At 42.7% G+C, this 14,823-nt stretch overlaps 2 protein-coding genes across 2 annotated transcripts in view; one reads left to right on the forward strand and one right to left on the reverse strand.

Moving 5' to 3' along the window:
- Positions 1 to 8,459, forward strand: part of phf21aa (PHD finger protein 21Aa) — a 76,875-nt gene extending 68,416 nt beyond the window's left edge. The window contains exon 18 of the mRNA XM_088934593.1: positions 119 to 8,459. Within this exon, the coding sequence (XP_088790719.1) occupies positions 119 to 385 (267 nt within the window). The 3' untranslated portion in view covers positions 386 to 8,459. The remainder of the gene's footprint in view (positions 1 to 118) is intronic.
- On the reverse strand, positions 7,618 to 14,757 carry LOC148819598 (ras-related and estrogen-regulated growth inhibitor). Its single transcript, XM_088934592.1, has 7 exons — positions 14,350 to 14,757; positions 13,659 to 14,096; positions 12,665 to 12,721; positions 12,482 to 12,558; positions 11,184 to 11,328; positions 10,376 to 10,469; positions 7,618 to 9,962 (listed from the first exon to the last, which is right to left on the reverse strand). Exons 2-7 carry the CDS (start codon positions 13,735 to 13,737, stop codon positions 9,773 to 9,775), a joined length of 642 nt encoding a protein of 213 aa, XP_088790718.1. The 5' UTR covers positions 13,738 to 14,096; positions 14,350 to 14,757; the 3' UTR covers positions 7,618 to 9,772.
- Positions 14,758 to 14,823: the final 66 nt, after the last annotated feature.

Here is a 14,823-nt window from a genome sequence, read left to right on the forward strand (position 1 = left end):
GTTGCACAGCAGAGACTACAAGGCAAAGGAAGGTTCGCTTTGGCCGATTGAAACTTTTGCCGCGGTCGCACGTCCTTACCAGACGCGTAACGGGCTCTTTATTTGTCTCCGCCCCAAGAAATGCATGGAGACCAAGAACACGATGCTGGCCCGGCAGAAGGAGATGCAGGCCTCCCTGGAGAAGGTCAAGCGCCTGTTCCGCCTGGTCCAGGGCACGCAGGGCCCCAAACCCGCGGAGAGCGCCCAGGACGCGGAGGGGGTGGCCAACGGGACGGACGGCGGCGGCGGGGGCAGCAGGGAGGAGGACGACACGCGCAGCAACGGCAAAACCTCAGAGCCTTCCCAGCAGCCCGCTGTAACCCTCAGCAGCTCGGACACGAAATAACCCCCCTGCTGCCGCCACCGTCGCCGCCGCCAAGAGCCGAGGTCCTTGTGGGACGGGGAACGCCCGACGCTCGGAAGAGAACCCGCTCGCACCCGGAAGGTGCCTAAGTTGCCAATCAATATATATACATATATATATATTTTTGTTGTCGTTGTGTATTGTTGGACTGTGTCAACAGTAGAATTGCATCCAGAGTGCCAGCTTTGGGAACCGAGAAAGGGAGGGGGAAGAAAAAAAAGGGTGGCTTTTGTACCAGCGTCATGCCAATTGTTCATTAATTAATTAATGAGAATAATAATTTACAAACATCACACCAGTGTGTGCCTGCAACAATCGCCATGAGCCGCGTTCGGAGATTATTCCCGGGGCGTCCTCGTTCCTTCGTTCCTCGGGGAGGAGTGTCCAGGTCGGAAAAGGCGTCGACGTGCCCAAGGACTGTTAAAATCGCCGTGGAGTTCCGCTCGCGTCCCCAGCGCGGCTGTTGAGTTCCGGCGCGAAACCAAAAGATCAGCAGACGAGGGGCGAAACGACGGACAGTATTTCTCGACGAGGGCTGGGAAGGGGGGGGGGGGGGGATTTCACGGAGGTATTGCTGTCTTGTAGCGCGCAGAACTGCGGCGCCGAGCGAGATGACCAGCGATCTCTCTCTCTCTCTCCCCCCCCAACACCACCACCACCACTCTTGTCACACAGAACAGCAGGAGGGCCCCTCTGAGACAGCTTCACTCCTACACGGGATGAACGTCCACAGCCGCCAATACGGCCGTGAGAACTGCTGGGGACCTGATACACACAAGACAAACACTGACAGCAGCAGCACGTAATGCTGATCCTGCAGGATTTAAAAAAAAAAAAAGAACTGGAATCCGTTACAAAACTGACAGAGCATCACGAGACCATGCATGGTAATGTTTATAGGAAATAGTGTCAGTCCAATATAGTGAGTATTTGTGAGTCAAGTGTGTCGACGTTCCTGACACTAATAGCGAAACTGCAAGGACGCCATCTCAAAAAATTTATTTATTTCTGGGGAGTATTTTTTTTAATAGGAAAAAATATTCAGGTCTTCCTAGTGTTATTTAAAAAAAAAAAGATCAAGAAAATCTTTAAAAAACAAAAAAAGAAGAAAAAAAAAAGAAAAAAAGTGCTTTTTCTGTTTCCTAAAGTCATTTCTAATAAAAGGTGTTAGAACTGGAATAGTTTCTGTAAATAGTTTTCTTTTTTTTAAGAAATGTTCTTTGTACATAAAATATACTTACTGTCTGTTAAATTCTGAACTGCCAAATGCTATTATATCCAAATCCAGCAGGGAAGTGTCTTCTTATATCATTTAAAAACAATTAAAAAATTCAAGAGGCTTGGTTTTCCATTAAATGAAAAGTTAAATTAGGAGTCCCTGAGAGAGAGAAAATGCAGACGGTTTTATCTGAGTGTATTAAATGGAAAAGAAACCAATTTATCAGAAAAATCCATTTGTTCTTTTAGCAATTGTTACTGCAATGTAAATATAAATGAGCCAGGCTGTTTTTACTAAGGTTTACAGTTTATGGATCTTGGCAATTAATTTGGGGAGTTGGGCTTGAATCGTTCCCTGAAACAAAAGCACAAGCTTGTCTTAACAATAAACCATCTAATAACATAGGCAAGCTCTTTATTCTCCTTACATGTGTAGCGTATGTGACCCCAGACTCAAACTGCAGTCGTAGGCACACCTCTGAACAGCTGATCTTGCTCAGTGGGTCTTGTCCTTCTTGAGGGGTCTGCAAGGCGTGGTCTCGATTTGACACGACCGAGACTATTTGAAGAGTGTAAAGACTGTTGGTCGCGAGCGTGGATTTCAGATTTGACCCTTGTTTGAGGTTTTTTTTTCCCCACAATTCAGCCTGCGTGTGAAGATTGTGAGTTAGATGGGACAATTCTGGTATCCGGTTTCAAGTCCTGGATGGATTTGGTGAAGAGTCCCTGGACATGACAGTGCTATCTCTGCATGGCCAAAGAAACCAGAGTTGACGTGTTGATGTGTGATGCACTGATTTCTTTCAGTCTACAGTTTCTTCTCCGTGCCCAAAAGGCTCAGCAGTTTCCTGTTCCCTCTCCATTGATGTGAGCTGTACTGACCTATAAAATTAGTCTTGTCTGCCACAAAAGGCCTTATGAGATATTTCTTATTTGCTCTTTTGCTTTCACTTGTTTTGTAACCATGCTCAAAATCGGCGAAGTCTGTGTATTACGTTCTGTTCTCAGAAACAACTGCCAGGAGATATTAAACAGTAAATGCATTAAGCCATTGATAAATTCACTCAGTTTCACTTGGAGATTCAGAAGGGCCGCTATTGTAAACAGTCACTTCAGTGTTCTTCTGTTTGATGTTCTTGTTCACAAACCAGCATGAGAACAAGGATCATGTAGCAGGGCTGCTTTGGCATGGCTGAAACTTCGATACCCATCCCTGCAGTTGGCTATGAGGCTATTGGCAGGGTACAGGATTTTAGTATCCAGATAACACAACCTTAAGCAGGTGTGGCTCAGCGCAGTGGTCTAGGTTTCAAGTCATTTGAACATTTCTGTCTCTCTCCCTCTCTTCCTCGTGCTCAAACCCAGTGTTTGACCCGTGCAGCACGTTGCCACACCCTTGTGGCTCGACAGGAAGAAGAGTTGGGAGTCGCGGAGGTGCGTTTTTGTCCATGTGGGTCACTTGCTACGATGGCGGAGAGAGGTGGTTAGGGCCCTGGAATCATGATGAAAAGGTTGCAGGTTCAAATCCCAGATGGGGGCACAGCTGTTGTGCTCCTGGGAGGAGGTGCTTCACGCAGGTGGACTCCATAAAATAGCCAGTGCTCTTAATGAGTACAAAACATCAGTGTCTTTGTAACTGTCATGCCTTTATGGACATGCTGTTGGGCGAATGAGTGAACTGCATATTTTATCATCAGGAGCATTGTTTTACACAAGTACAGAATAATATAATAGGCACATCACATGCGTGGTTCTCTGGAATTTGACACTAAGCAGGGAGGAGCACATCCCTCTGTTCCTGCAGGCCTGGTTGGCATTCAAACCGATGTTACCTTCATGAGTCAAGCAGTTTGCTAGTAAACTAGTTAGACTTCGATGTCAGTGGAAACATAAAGTCCGTCTTTTGATAAAACAGAATCATGAACCCATTTGGTGACCATTAGAGGAGGAGCTGCCTGTGGCTGGAAGGTGAAAGGGGTTTTGAGATGCCAATTTCAAGTACAGGAAATAGCCTTGTCTGGCGTACTTAAAATGTAAGCTTATGGAAGAAAAACAGATACACTGTTCACTGCAATGCCTACTTAGACATACTTCTTAGCTGTTTGAGGCAATATTTTGTGTGCGTATATATACTCATACTGTGCGTTTATAATGTGTGTACTGATAGTCATTGAAAATGTAACAAATGAGAATTGAAACTTACATTTTTAATGCCTCTTGGTGTATATTATATATGTATACATACATAAGTATGTCTATATTAGTGCTGGACTTTTATGGTATTTTTTCAGATTCCATATATCTAGATTTAGATGTATGCAACTTTTCCCTTCCAAGTTTTGACTATTCAGAAATTGTGGAAGATGCCATTCTTTCAATTATGGTGTTTTTGAAGGACTCAAGCCTATTCCTTACCTTTGCTTGTACCGATGACACACAAGCTTTTCGTTTTTCTTAGTCTAGCCCCCACACTGCTGATTCCTGTTAAGAATTGACGGTGTATCACCGACACCAGCTTTCTCCTTTTTGGGAACCAGTTTCCGATGGTCAGTGTGCACATGTCAGGGTATCTGGGCATTTTTCTGAGTGCTAATATATATATACACAGACATGTATTCTAAACTTTACATATCTGGAACATTTTCTGTCTGTTTTCCCAAAGCTGCTAATCCCATAACGAAACCAGTGCGTTTGTGTGAACAGACACGTTTGGTGAGCCACTTTCCTGTCGCCTCACTCGCAGAACTCGCAGAACACGAAAAGACTGGGCGCCAGACATTCTTCATTCATCCTGACCTTTGTTTGTAACTTGTTCTATAAAGCCGCGACTCAGCTGTTGCATAGAGGGGTAATAAAGTACAGTATTATGCTGTCTGAACTGGATCTGTATTATTTTCCAAAAACCTGAAAAAGGCACCTTTTTTTGGAACTCTACAAGACACAGAAGGAAACATCCTTTGATGTAGCGCGGCTGTGACTTTAATCTGGCACGCTGTACACTGGAACAGTCTTGTTTTTCATCAGATATGTAGGACTGCTTTATCAAAAGATTACAGATTTTTTTTTTTAAGTAGTGGCATCCAGTATGGAATGAAAACACTAAGCATGAGCACACAAGGGCTTACTGAACCGGTTGTTGGTGTTTCCTTCCTAACACACACCAAATTTGAATGATTTGCAAGCATAATCATGTAATAAAATGTGGTTTTCGTTGAGTCTGCTCGGAAGTGGGCCGAAAAGACATATCCTTTCTGATTCCTGGCTGCGCGGTGATCCCCAAAATACCATCACTACCTCAGAGGACCGTTTCTTCATCTCTTGCAATGTTCACGACATTCTGTTATCTTCCAACCTTAAAATTCTTCTCATCAGAACGCGCTAAAATAAAAACATCAGCATATCCAGTCCTTAGTGCTGCAGCGCACGTGTGATAGGACAATAATTTTTTCCACAGATGAGCATGATTTGTTAAGGTACCTGTGGAGTGCCTTTCTCAACAGTTTATTTTGGTAACAAAGTGTACTTTTTTAAGGGAAATGCATCTTGCAGTGGATTTAAAATTCAAAACCCCCTAAGGTTAGCTTTTACATCTCATTGTTCTGATGACTTTGCTGACTTTGGCCTTTAGCTGTCCCTAACCTCTTTAAAAAAAAAAGAAGCTGATTCATAATGCAAGCAAAAAAAAAACTAGCAAAAAAAGCACAATTTAGGTTATCCAAAAGAATTTATCCTTTTGACAGTACCGCTTGGGGAATGATGGTATGTATTGTGTAAAGTCATATAACTGGTTGTGTTGGCTGTCTGAAAGTTGACTCTCTGAATTGATCATGACTGTTCATACTTCAAGCTTTTGATTTTTAAAGTGATATATAAATAATTGTATAGCAGTTGCCTTAAGAAATTAATCTTGTCCCGAACAAAAAGCTTGTGTTCCAAGTATTGTTTCGAAACCTTTTAGCCTGTGCAAGGTCCAATAAAATACTTGAGAACGAGTTGGGATGGAACTAACCCCTGAATTGTATTCTGTACCTGCTGACGATGAGCAATGCTGTTGCACAAAGTTGAAAATGAATTCCGTGTAAACTAAGAATGATGTGAAAGATCTACCTTTGCCACATCAACCTTCGTAACAATGTAGCGAGGAGAGGAATAATTCACTGCTTGAAACTGTGTGTAGTAATAAGCTTTAAGTAGTTCATTCTATATTTAATGGGGAGGAGTCTGCAGTGGAAGAGTTGCTGTCGCCTTTGGCTTCTGTATTAAGACTTGTTTCTGGACTGCACATTCTTGAAAAGCTGTTTGGTTGGCCATGCTCAACAACTTCCAAAAAACAGTGATGCATAGGCAATTGCAAGCAAAAAGTATACATTCTTTGCAAGATTTTCTGATGCACTTTTTTTTCTTGTGTTATAACACCTTGCTGGTATTATTTTTTCTGCAAAAATGTAGATCTAAACCAAGAATGTAGACTGGGAAAAGACTGGGAGTTTTTTTTTTCTTAACCTCCCCCTGATTTGACCTATTCTTCGTGAGAAATTCACGCGCACCGGCACCCAGATCAAAGCAATTAAACTTCGACCTACCTGGCGATTTTGCAAATCACAAACGCAATAACTCTCGGTGGGTTTCTGTTGGGTGAAAGGAAGAATCTAACAAAGACTGTCTGTGAAGTGCTGGGCTTGATTTAGACCGGGCCTTTAGTCTTGGGCCTGTTGACGAGCATGGTGCCAGTGACGAGCGATTATACTTTTCCTTCATGTTCTGATTCAAAGACATGCGCAGTTAGACACCACCTCCCTTTTTGGCAGGTTGTTTGTTTTTAAATGAGACATTGTAGCAGTGAGCAAACAGACCAAGGAGCAAGCAGAGGTTTGTTCCACGCTAAAAGTAAAAAAAGTGGGGGAAAAAAAGTGTTGTTCACCTGAGTAAAGCTCCTCACTTGAGATCTATTTTTTTACACTAGAACATGGAAGTTACCTCTGCTGTTTCCTTCAAAATGCGAAGGGAAAGGAGAAAAAACTTTGTTTTTTATGATCTTGGCATTTCTCGTAGAATGATCTAAATGTCATTCCAGTTTGAAAGTTCCCTGGCTTTTCAGCACAGATGATAGGATCAAGAAAAATGCATGTTATGCAAGTTTGTTGAGTTCTTTTCTTTTATAAGGTGCATTTATTATTAAGACCTTTCACATATAGATTTCGTTGCATTTTTTTATATGCATAAAATTGTAGTTCATTGGTTTTTAGAAACGGGCAACGTCTGCTGCCAAAACTAAACTAAATCTGTAGAAATGTATGTTTTTAACCGAACAAATTTTAAGACCTTTTTACTGGCACTTTTCAGAACCTAAAAATGCTGGAAATATATATAGGGGAGTGATGCTTAATTAATGTTACACTAAAATAAAATAAATGCCATGATCTGTGTAATTATCCATTCGCAAAAAAACTGAAATAATGGAAGAATTTTAGTACCTTATTTCCAGCTCATTTCTTCAGGTATAATTACTCTGAATTCAATCTTGCCTTTCTGAAACAACGTATTGAATGTCTGTGCTCTTTTTTTGTCAGGGGGAGGGGGGTTGTGTGTGTGTGAGGGGGGGGGGGGGCTAAGTCAAATTATACTGAGTGCGTCGTTCAGTATGAAAACAGGTCAGAGCCACACAGTGTAAACTTTTAAGCACTCATGTTAAAAAAACTGATGTACCCAAAGATCTCAATGTGCATTCTGCTGATTTGAAAGCCTTTTTTATATGCATTTTTAATACATATTGGTTCAAATTATTTTTAAAAGACATAGAAATAACAACTTCAGCTTTGCATTGAAGTGTAGCTTACGTTCACCCCTAAAATCTGTCTCTGTTCAATCAGGGGAGCTGGTTCCGTCTTTCTCTTTCCGCACCGGTCCATAGTAACAATGTCAGCTGCAACTGGGATTTTTTACCAACCAAAGTAACTTCACACATTTTCTTGTTAGGAAAAGATAAACAACTATGCTTTTGGTAGCTTTTTTTAATCAACTTTGGCCAAAAATTATAAGGATCTGGACGTACAAGTAGACATATATAATATATAATACTGGATTACAGAGAAAACTTCATTCAGAAATCAGTTTCAAACAATTTGGTCAATTTTGGTGCTTTCCACAATGCGTCTTACATTTTTCATTGTCTCTTGCGCATTGTATTCAATCAGCAGTAAATCTTAATATAATTCTGGTTGCAGTTCTTCACATGATGTTTCAGTACAACTGTGGCCTTCTAGTATTATGTCTGATTATCACTATATAATTTCGCCTCCCTTTTATGTTGTTCTTTTAAAGCAGAACTCCCAGTTCTACTTTACTGCTTTGTACCTCATGCACAGCAAATTCAATTGGAAGAATTTCATTAAAAGTCTGCAAAAAACTAATCTTCCACTTTGTTCAAGGATGCATCTTCATCTATATTTAAAGAAGCAGAGGAGTAAACTCAAATGTGCTCTAATGTGTAAATTGTTTATTACACAGACTGCATATTCACTTGTAAGAATTTTCTAATTGTATGATTTTTTCATATTGATTTTAAAAGGAGTGTATTTTTTTTAATTTCCAATTTCTCTTTTGTTACAGATCCTATTTTTATTTTATTTTATTTTTTGCCTGACATTGTTAGTGAACTGCAGTTTCTTTACCTCTTTGTCTCCTGTATTTGAGCATCATGTGATATTAAGTTATTTGTATTCAGTGTTTAGAAAATACTTTAGAGAATTTTGAAAGAAGTGGAAATTAGGAGCATCTGATCAATTTGTATTTATTTATTTTACCATTTTGCTAAATAAAATAACAAAAATCAAAAGTTGCCGTGATTTTCAATCCCTTCATTACATCACTGGGGGAAGTTCTGAGGTGTTTTATTCCTCATTCTTTGTGTCTGGTTAAGTTGTTTTTTTTAAACAAATTGTAGTGAGCTCATGAATGTGCTTCAGAGTTCTATAAATATAAAACATATTCCCAGGACTGTCGCAAAAGAAACAGTGTGTTTATTCTTGTCTTTACTGAAGGAAAAGCTTGACAGATGAATCATCTTTTCAGTGAGCAGCTGAACTATAATGATGACACATGTTCTTTTTTTGAGGCAGTGTAATATAACTTCAGCTTTGCAAGATCTCTAGGCTTAAGAAAGTAAAAATGATACCAACATGTATTCATCACAGATCTCTTTACTTAAAACCAGGAATTTTTCCTGTCTGCTCTTGCCTGTTCTTAGTCATACGCCTTGTGAACTTTTTTGGATGTACCCCAGCTTCAGAAACCATTATCACCAATCCAGGTAGCTTAAATAGCTCCAGCAACGCTTTGTATGCTTTCTGGTAGGACTATACACCGCAAGAAATTGTAATCTGACTGGATTTCCCCTCCTAGTATTTATCTTCGTGAACCCTGAGCAGCACAGATTTCCCAGAATTCTTGTTTAAGGGTGCTACAGAGACGGTGTCCTCTCTTAAGAATTGGTGTCATTTGCTTAGCAGACATCTTTATGGACAGACTTCCATTAACTTCCTACTGCTTATTCGTGTGCAATATATTGCTTTTTATGTTTGCTATAGTAAAGATGTTACAATCGTTTGAAATTATGTAGCACCTAAACTCTCATGATTGGATGCAACGGATTTCATAATATAGACCATGTGTGGCTTCTAAAGCTTTTTTCAGTTATGTTCTCCCTCAGAGACGACGGGTCAAGCTTCTTAAGAGAATCCGTTGGCTACCATCAGCTTTACGCTCTCAGAAGAGAGAGGACCACCACCATGCATGTGCTCTAGGGCCTCTCCTTGAAAGGTATGCAGCTCTGGGTCGTGATGCCCCCAGCATCACTGAGCTGGTGAGGATCACGGCTGTCCTTCCTCCAGCGCACAGGAGAGAGGATACTGTCCAGCCCGGGTCCAGCCAGAACCGTGCCTGGGAGAGAGCGCCACCTGCTGCTGGGAGGAACTCCGGTCACAGGCGGCCTCGCTCAGCCTCAGACCTGCACTTCCGACGTGCGCCGATGTTGTAGCTGTGGGTGTCGCGGGGAGAACGGCGATGGAACAGTGGTGCTGTGGCAGTCCGTGCGGAATTCGGTCCCGGGGTCCTGCGGGAGGGCCGGAGAGACCCTGGCGCTCGCCGGCCGCCTCACCACTGCATGGTCTTGCTGCGGGTCAGCTTGCTCTTGAGGGCGTGCCTCATCTGCAGGACGCGGGAGCGCTTGTCCATGGCGATCAGGTGCTTGTGAAACTCCAGCCTGACTTCCCGGACCAGCTGGGAGAACGCGGCCTCCACTGCGGCCGAGCTCTCTGCCACCGACAGCTCGTAGAAGTGACACCTGAAAGCACAGCACACCCTCAGGGGGTCCCTTTCTTTCAAGAGACCACGCTGAAGGATCCCGGCCTTCTTTGGAAGAGGCACCCCACTGGCACGTGTCGGATTCCCTTTCGCACCCAAAACATCAGGTACAGCACTATTATTTGTTTTTAAAGGGGATTAAGAAAACTTTAATATGCTGGAAGATGGGTATACAATCAAGAATCACTCTGTTGACTCCAGCTAAGCACTAGGTCTAGTCATCTTTGTAATTTGGTGGCTAAATGATCAATCGAGTAACGACGGGCTGGCTCTGCCGAGCACATAACTGAAGTATTATTCACTGATCAGACTTGTGGAATGCGTTCTAAAGCCCTTATCGTGCCCCCCCCCCCCCCCCCCCCGGGTCTGTGTGGGTGCAGAGAGATGAAATACCTTAGATCGCTGGCCAGGGACTGCCCTTCCTCCGTCCTGACAACCCGCCCGTTCTCCATGTCCGATTTGTTGGCCACAATGACGGTGGGAATGCCTGAGGCAGGAAACAGGAGGCACCTGAGGAGGCGGGGCTTAGGCTTTGCTGCATAAGCACAATCTCCTGTACTCCCCTGTACTCCTTTCAGCAGTGAAAGCAGTGATGAAAGCCCTGGAGTGGACAGTTCTCGACTGATTTCTTGGTGTTGTTGTAATGGCTTGTGTAGAGCTGAATGAATGAAATGAATGGCCTTATTAATCTCTCCCAAATGCACTGGATAGGAACATGTTAAAGGAAACACGTCCCAGCCAGGTTCACTCGCACTGCTACTTGCATTGACCACCCCTCAATCTTACTTTTTGCTTACCTAGAATAAAATTGTGGTTGCAAAGCCCTGTCACATTAAAATGAACACCTCCCAGATTAGCCTGAATTATCCAGTTGATCCCACAGCACATCACTGGGAGGAGAGCAGAGTGATGAAGCCAGTTCAGAGATGGGGATTATTAGGAGGCCATGACTAGTAAAGACCAGGGGGAAATTTAGCCAGGACACCAGGGTAACACCCCTACTCTTTTTCAGAAACTCCCTGGGAGTTTTAATGACCATGTGGAGTCAGGACCTCGATTTTATGTCTCATCCGAAGGAAGCCGGCTTTTTTACAGTACAGTGTCCCTGTCACTACAGTGGGGCATTAGGACCCACACAGATTGCAGGGTGAGCGCCCCCTGCTGGTCCCACTAACGCCTCTTCCAGCAGAAATGTACTCACCCAGATTCTGTTTGACGTGGTCTATCAGCCTCTTGAGGTGGGACACGGCCTCGAAGCTGCTGCGGTCGGTGATGGAGTAGATGATGAGAAAGCCGTCACCCCATTTAATAGAGGCCTCCAAGGAACTGGCGGCTGATCCCACACCCTGACGCAGGAGAGCAGAAGAAAGATTACTAAGGAGAGGAGGCCATTAAGCCCATCTAGCTTATTTGGTTTCTAATGGGTGAAGGATCCAAGAATCGCATCCAGTCAGGATGTCCATTTCAACAACTTCACTGGGCAGCTTGTTCCCTGCTCCCACCGCTCTTTGTGCGGGACATGTCTCCTCCTCTTGGTTTTAGAGACAACGGCCCACACGTTGTGTCAACCCTCTGTCCTCTGGTTTGCTCTTCGCTGTTGATGTTTAAACCAGTCCATGGGGTTTGGTGCTGATTTGAGGATTTTGGAAAGTTGAATCATGTCACATCACAGTCTTCTTCGACTGAGACCTACAGCAGAAGATCAAGTGATCCTAATCTGTCAGTGTAGAACATTCCTGCTAAACCGCCACCAGAAAAGTAATATTTAATGTAAAAATGCATAATGCTTTCAGGTATCAACCTTTAACCTTGCTTTTTTTAAAAGGCTTGTATTTAATTAGTGGCTGTGTCTACTCCATTTTCTTATGATTTTGTATCTGCTTGTGTATTTTATATGTGCTTATTCTGTCTTTTGCTGTTCTTTCAACTGTTTTTACACCTACTGTAAAATGCTTTGAGATGCTACTTTTAAAGGTGCTACATGAAATTATTATTATTATTGTTATTATTAAGTTGAAGAATTACAAGAGTGATTTTGTCATTCTTTACCCTCCTCTGTGATTTCTTTTTATCACGTTTTACGAGAATGAGCACATGACATGACAAAAGTGGGGGGTGGTACTGATCTCATGCACTCACGACCAGTAGCTGTTTTGTTCTGTAATTGTCTTTCCTGCCTGGGTGCTGTTTTGTTCAGCGTCGTGACCTGTTGGTCGTGAACGCTACTTGACCAGGTGCTGTTCTGCACCGCGTGTTCAGCAACAGAAGCTCTGATTCGGCTCCAAAGGACTTGGACGCGTCCACAGGTGCGTTCTTCACTATAGCGGCTCTGTGTGCGCCGAGACCTGTCTGGAAGTCGACATGCGAGATGAAGCCGAAGCACGACGAAAAGCAGGCCCCCGCAAATGTGCAGTTTCAAGAGTCTGGAAAGTAAACAGCGCAAGAAAGAAAAATTTAACAGTCCAACAGACGAACTTTAACAAGCACCCCTGCTCATACCTTCTTGTTAGCAGTATCCAGTATCTCAAGATCAATGGCTTCTTTGTCCACAATTTTTCTGCACCTGTATGTTACTTCTAAAAAAAAAGTAAAGACACAAAAGAAACAATTTCAGGTTTATAAGGCTATATTCCTACGTGTATTATAAAAGAAGAAACACTAAACTCGGCTCAGCTTATTTACCCTTTTTATGGTCATATTCCCCAATGAAGCGCTTGGTGATGAATCTGACACACAATGCTGAAATAAAGCAGAACATGGAGTTTCACTCCTCAATGTTTTCTAATAGCTGGCTGTTTCTAATATTTAATCTTGGAATTAAATATCCCCCCTCCCTCACACACACATTGTGTTTTTGGAGTAAAATCTAAATTTTTCTTTTGCAGATTTGTTATTCTTCTAGATGTGTTCCAGCTACAGTACAGCCATTTCTACCCGACAAAGTATATTTGCAAAGGGGAAATTTAAAATGGAATTCACTCATGATTTGATACTTCGATACCTTAGACATCCAGACAAAAAAACATCAAAAAACAATTCAGTGGCCGAGTGGAAATGGGTCATAATTTACTCGAGGAATAGGTTTTCCCGCTGTAAGAAAATCCCCCCAGATTGTCTGAAAAGATATGGGTGCCTTTTGTTACACTTCTTCTTCCAATCCAGACGGTATTGTAAATGATGTATGTTTTCTGAGCGCTGTAGACCGAAAGGAGCCGATAGAAACTTAATATGTTGTTGGCAAAAGCTGAACAAGCTTACAATGAGAACCATATTGTTTGGGGGTAGGGGCAACACTTGTAGTCTCTGCACTGAATATTACTCAGCTTTATTCCAATACAAAACAAGCCAGATATCACAAATTCTAAGAATCTTTTTTTTTTCCCGTTCAAGACATCGTGAATGCAACAGTCGTACTGAGCAAAAGGCGCTGTACTGCCTGTAACATCTGGGCTTTGATCCTGTTCTCCAGTCCTCTAAATGATTGCCGTGCAAAGTAAGTTTCTCTACGTGTTGCTACGGTAAATCTCGTGAGCATTAAAATTATTCATTAGAGTGCATCTCACACTAAAGAATGCAGTTCTATTTTACCGTGCCGTCGGCTGTCTTACTCATTGTGCCCCCGCGGGTTTTATTTAAGGAGAGCGTGTCTGCGAAAATGTCTCTATCCAGTCCTTACCAGTCTTCCCGCAGTTGTCCCGTCCCAGGATCACTACCTTGGCTCGGCTCAGCCTGCCTGCTTGTCCCCCGTCTGTCATAGTTGTCCAGGAAGCTGTCTTATAAAAGATATTTAGGATTAGCACGGCATTCCTCCTCCATCGAGAACTGAAGACGCTGATTACAGTACGTCAGCACACGACTGCTAAAACCTGACAACAGAAAAGTTAAAACTTACTTTACCTTACCGTACTTTAGTCACCGTTAAAACAGCCTGGGCTTAAACGAGATGTTTTCCCAGGTGAGATGAGATGTTGATGAAACACCTGTAACTCTCAAACCAAGAACAGACACATTTTTTAACCTAGTGCAGAAAGATGAAGGCGTAAACCTCAACCCTAATCTATGAAGTGCAGTTGTCTTCTGTACTTGAACCGGGCTGCAGACTTTCGCTGTTCTTCTGTAAAACAAAAAGTTACAACGTATAGCCAAAATGTAACTTTCCTCCGAATCCCCGCGTTCGCTCAAGGGCGGAATGAAGCATTTCCCGACGATCAGCACCAAGTGAGGAACCTTTTAAGAGTTTCTTTTTCAAGTTTGCAAGCGTCTATTAACACAGTTTGATCCTGTTCGCGGTATTTGGAAGCAGAAGAAACCCTACTTATCTGTGTTGATCAGCTACAATCATAGTTTGGAATCATAAGACAACTTACCCCGGGTGACAGTCGGTCATTTACATTGGTAAGGTCTTCATTATGTGAATGGAGGACACACACACACACAAAAAAAAACAACAGCGTGGAAAGTTGATTGAAAAGTATATTCTGAAAAACTATGGCAAATCTGAAAACTGTCCCGATCCCCGGACTTAGAGTTGCATTACAACACGCCAGTGCTGAATTTGGCGACTCGGTGTTCTCATCAACATCACGCACGCAGCTAGCGAACTGTGACTCCGGTCCTGCTGATCATTAATTGGAAGGCCCTGAAACAAGCTGCTGTTTGTTGTTTTTTTTTTAATGGCGTGATCTGTGTGTGCTCGCTCGATGTCGGTCACATCCAGTCTGCTTTGAAGTTGGAAAGATTTCTTCACCTTGTAAGAACGCGCTCTCCAGATCTCATTAAATGGCACTTTGATTTATTTTGTTTGACAAGGGAGCGCCACGGACCGAGCGCACAGGTCCTAG

Source organism: Atractosteus spatula, chromosome 16 (genome assembly GCF_055471065.1).
Source record: "Atractosteus spatula isolate fAtrSpa1 chromosome 16, fAtrSpa1.hap1, whole genome shotgun sequence".
NCBI classification, from domain to species: Eukaryota; Metazoa; Chordata; class Actinopteri; order Semionotiformes; family Lepisosteidae; genus Atractosteus; species Atractosteus spatula.